Raw genomic sequence first — 3,901 nt, forward strand, 5'->3', positions numbered from 1 at the left:
CACTCAAAATTGAGAATCCCAGTGAGAGAATTTTGTCCATTAGAAGGAACAAGACTCACAAGTTTCCAAGAAGAAATGATACATATAAAATACATTTTGATTGATGAAATGAGCTTCATTGGTCAAAACATGCTGGAAAATATAGATTCTTGGCTCAGGCAGGCATTCCCACAAAATGCATACATAAGCTTTGCAGGTATGCCAGTATTACTATTGATAGAAACTATTTTACATGATATTTAATATCTTATTCGTACAAAATTGATATAATATTAGTACATAATTTGAAAACTTTTTTTACATGTGTTATTAGGTATATCTATGATTTTAGTTGGAGATTTGGGCCAGTTGCCTCTAGTCAGTGATAGACCAGCATATGATAGCAGTAGACGGGCAAGTTATTATGGGAGGAATTAAAAATGGTGGTAACTTTAGATAGAATATTCAGACAAGATGGAGAAAATATCCAACAACAAAGATTTCGTCAACTTTTGACAAATCTAAGAGATGCAAACCCAATAATTGATGATTGGGAGTTGCTTATGATGAGAATCCCTATTAATTTAAATGTTGCAACCAATGAGGAGTTTGACAATGCCATCCATTTGTTCTCTACTAATGACAATGTCCATAATCATAACAAGAGAATGTTGTATTCCTTGAGGCATCCTGTTGCACGCAGTGTTGCAACAAAGGTAGGAAGTGTTAATGCAATAGAAGATTGTTCAGATGATGAACTTGATCTAGAGTTATTGATTAGCAATAATTCAAGGGTGATGTTGACTTCAAATCTATGGACAAAGGCCGGTCTTGTAAATGGAGCTCTAGGGTATATTCGAAAGATTGTCTACAAACCAGGAAGTGCTCCTCCTGAACCACCTACATATGTGATGGCTGAATTTGATAATTATTTTGGAATACCATTTGATGATCATCATCCAAATACAATTCCAATAACAACAATACAGAGGGGTAGGACACTTCAATTACCATTAAGATTGGCATGGGCATTGACAATACACAAATCTCAAGGGTTGACTCTTTCAAAAGCTACAATTGATATAGGACCAAGAGAAAGAACAGGACTGACATTTGTTGCAGTATCTCGTGTGAAGTCTATAGAAGGTCTTAGAATAATGCCACAATTCACATATGACCATTATAAAAAAATGAAAAATGGCAAACAACTTTCCAAGCGGAAAGCTGAAGAAAACAGACTCAAATTTTTAGAAGATAATTTGATGTAATATATTTTTCTTCAAATAAGATTCAATTAGAGATAAATAAGTTTTTTCCTAAATGTGTTTTGTGGAAAATGTTCTTTCTTATTTTGTTTTTTAAAAAATGTTGTCCGAAATCTAGAGGAAAAATTAGTTAAAAATGGTACAAGTTATTTCTTACAATGTTAATGACTTACTATTGTATTTGCAAAATTTTGAACTTTATTATGTTTCTATTATGAGTCATTGTTAGTTGCATCACAAGTCAACATTGGTACAATGGACACAATGGACAAAACTATAATGGGACCTTCAACAAATCTTTATGTAAAGAGTCCTTAAGAAAATAGGAAGCCAATGGATGAAGAAAACAAATTGGAATTTTTAGAAGAAAATTTGATGTAATATGTTTTTATTAAAATTTGCTTTAATGATTATCGAATAAATCATTAGAGGTTGATGCAAAATGTTTTGTTTGATTTTTATTTAATGAAAATTAAGTTCATATATTATTTGTTTATGTAATACATTGTGTTCAACTTTTATTCAATGCCTATTAAATATTTTAGGAAATCACTGCATTGCTTGATTGTTATTTATTTCAACAAAAAAATTAATATTTGTTAAAAAATATTCTCCTAAAAATACATATCAGTTGTTCTTTTAATTTTCATTAAGTGTTTTCAGATGTTACATATGCTATTAGAGCTACCAAGTTCAACACTGAACCTTAGTCTCTCCACTAAAAAAATTAAGTATAAACTTAACGTAGACTATCCTGCTTCACAGGGTGCAGTTGCGACGAACACCTCGGAAGAAAGTTTGAAACCCCTTATGGGTTCACTTTTGGAAACTTTGGCTCAACCATGAGTATAGCTGTTGTTCATTTCCCTTAGATACAGAGACAATGGCTAAGGCAATTGATCGGCTTCAAAGAGAAAGACGTGTTTGGACAACTACGAGCAAAGCAACATTAAAGGCATCCATTTGGAAGAAACTTGGAAACAACAATAAAGTTGACCTTGAGAAACCACCTAAGAAGGGTCAAACCACTATTGATCCTATCAAACACCATTTAAATTCTCTCCATTATTGAGAGGAATCCATCAAACAAAGTGATAGCAACTCCTAAATGAGAGTCTCCAAAATTTTGTAACTATTATGATTGTAGTCAATTTTGGATTGAGTAATAAAAATTAAAATTTTGGATTGTAAACTCTTTTTTTTAATGGATTATGTTCGAATTTGCTTTAATGCCTATGAAATGTTTTAATAAATTATATTCAAATTTTCCTCAATTACTATTACATACTTTACTATGACTATTAAGTGTTTGATGGTTTATTTTATGCATATTTTTTATTAGTAAATGTTAAATTTTTTTAATATTATGTTGTAACTATTTATGGATATTTTCATTCTCATAATACTAACTTCCATTTTATGTTATTTATACTCAGCAAATAATCAAAACATGGATGTTTCTGACAATGCATCAGAAATTGTTGTTGCATGCCCAGATGTATCTATGAATTCAAATGAATTCATTGAGAACCATATGGACAAATGTGCAAGAACAATTTTGGATTACTGCAACAAAATTGTTAGAGAATATGAAAATACAGCCTTAATGATAGATGATGTTGAAGAATTAGAAATATTTCAAATGGAAGATGTTGCAACAAAAGTTAAGGAAGTTTCTGCAATAGCATCAAAATTTCTAGATTCTTTAAAAGAGGTATATCATGATCATTATGAGAACAAGGGTCGGAATACCATCCTCATTGTTGAAGAATTTGTTATGTATTTACATCATTATAATGAAGTGTTATTCATTTAGTTACTTCTTGGTTGATCTTTAATACTTCTTAAATATTGAAGTTTTATGTAGTTGTTAGATAATGGCCCAACTGGGCACTATGTGCTATTAGGGAATGTGTAAAAACCAATGGACAATTATTGAGCCTACTAAATTTTGTAACTATTATGATTGTAGTAAATTTTGGATTGAGTAATAAAAATTAAAATTTTGGATTGTAAACTCTGATTCTTAATTAATTATGTTCGAATTCACTTTAATTCCTATGAAATGTTTCAATAAATTATGTTCAAATTTTCCTCAATTACTATTACATACTTTACTATGACTATTAAGTGTTCGATAGTTTATTTTATGCATTTTCTCCACCAATAAATTTATTTTTCAAATGATTAAAAAATTGTTGTATTGATAGGGCTCATGTATATAATAATAATAATTGTCACAATAGATAAGAATTTCATTTTTCATATTAATTATTTAATATTTTGTAAATCTTTACAATTTTTACACATTTTAACTAATGCTAAAATCAAAATTCAAATGACTTGAAAGTTATTGTAATAATGCTAATATAAATAAAATAAATATAATGTTTGATTTTTGTCCACTCACATTATAGAAATTTCCATAATCAAAACCTTAATATTAATTATTATCATAATCAAAACCTCAATATTATTCATAATTAATAATAATAATTTTAACCCTAAACCTAACTATATATCTAACACAAAATCTAACCCTAACCCTAATTATAATTCTAACCTTGACCCTAACCCTTTTCTATCCCCAAACATAATCCTAACCCAAACCCTAACTCTTATAGCTATCATCAAGTACTATATTTGATTGCAATCTT

General features: G+C 29.2%; 1 protein-coding gene across 1 annotated transcript; it reads left to right on the forward strand.

Moving 5' to 3' along the window:
- The first annotated feature begins 419 nt into the window (after positions 1-419).
- LOC131065390 (uncharacterized) lies at positions 420-1,247 on the forward strand. The gene has a single exon (XM_057999888.2). It carries the CDS (start codon positions 420-422, stop codon positions 1,245-1,247), a length of 828 nt encoding a protein of 275 aa, XP_057855871.2.
- Positions 1,248-3,901: the final 2,654 nt, after the last annotated feature.

Source organism: Cryptomeria japonica, chromosome 5 (assembly GCF_030272615.1).
Source record: "Cryptomeria japonica chromosome 5, Sugi_1.0, whole genome shotgun sequence".
Classification (NCBI taxonomy): domain Eukaryota; kingdom Viridiplantae; phylum Streptophyta; class Pinopsida; order Cupressales; family Cupressaceae; genus Cryptomeria; species Cryptomeria japonica.

Excerpts from the sequence above, each read along its gene's own strand:
- LOC131065390 (XM_057999888.2), top strand. The coding sequence starts at position 420 with ATGGTGGTAACTTTAGATAGAATATTCAGACAAGATGGAGAAAATATC.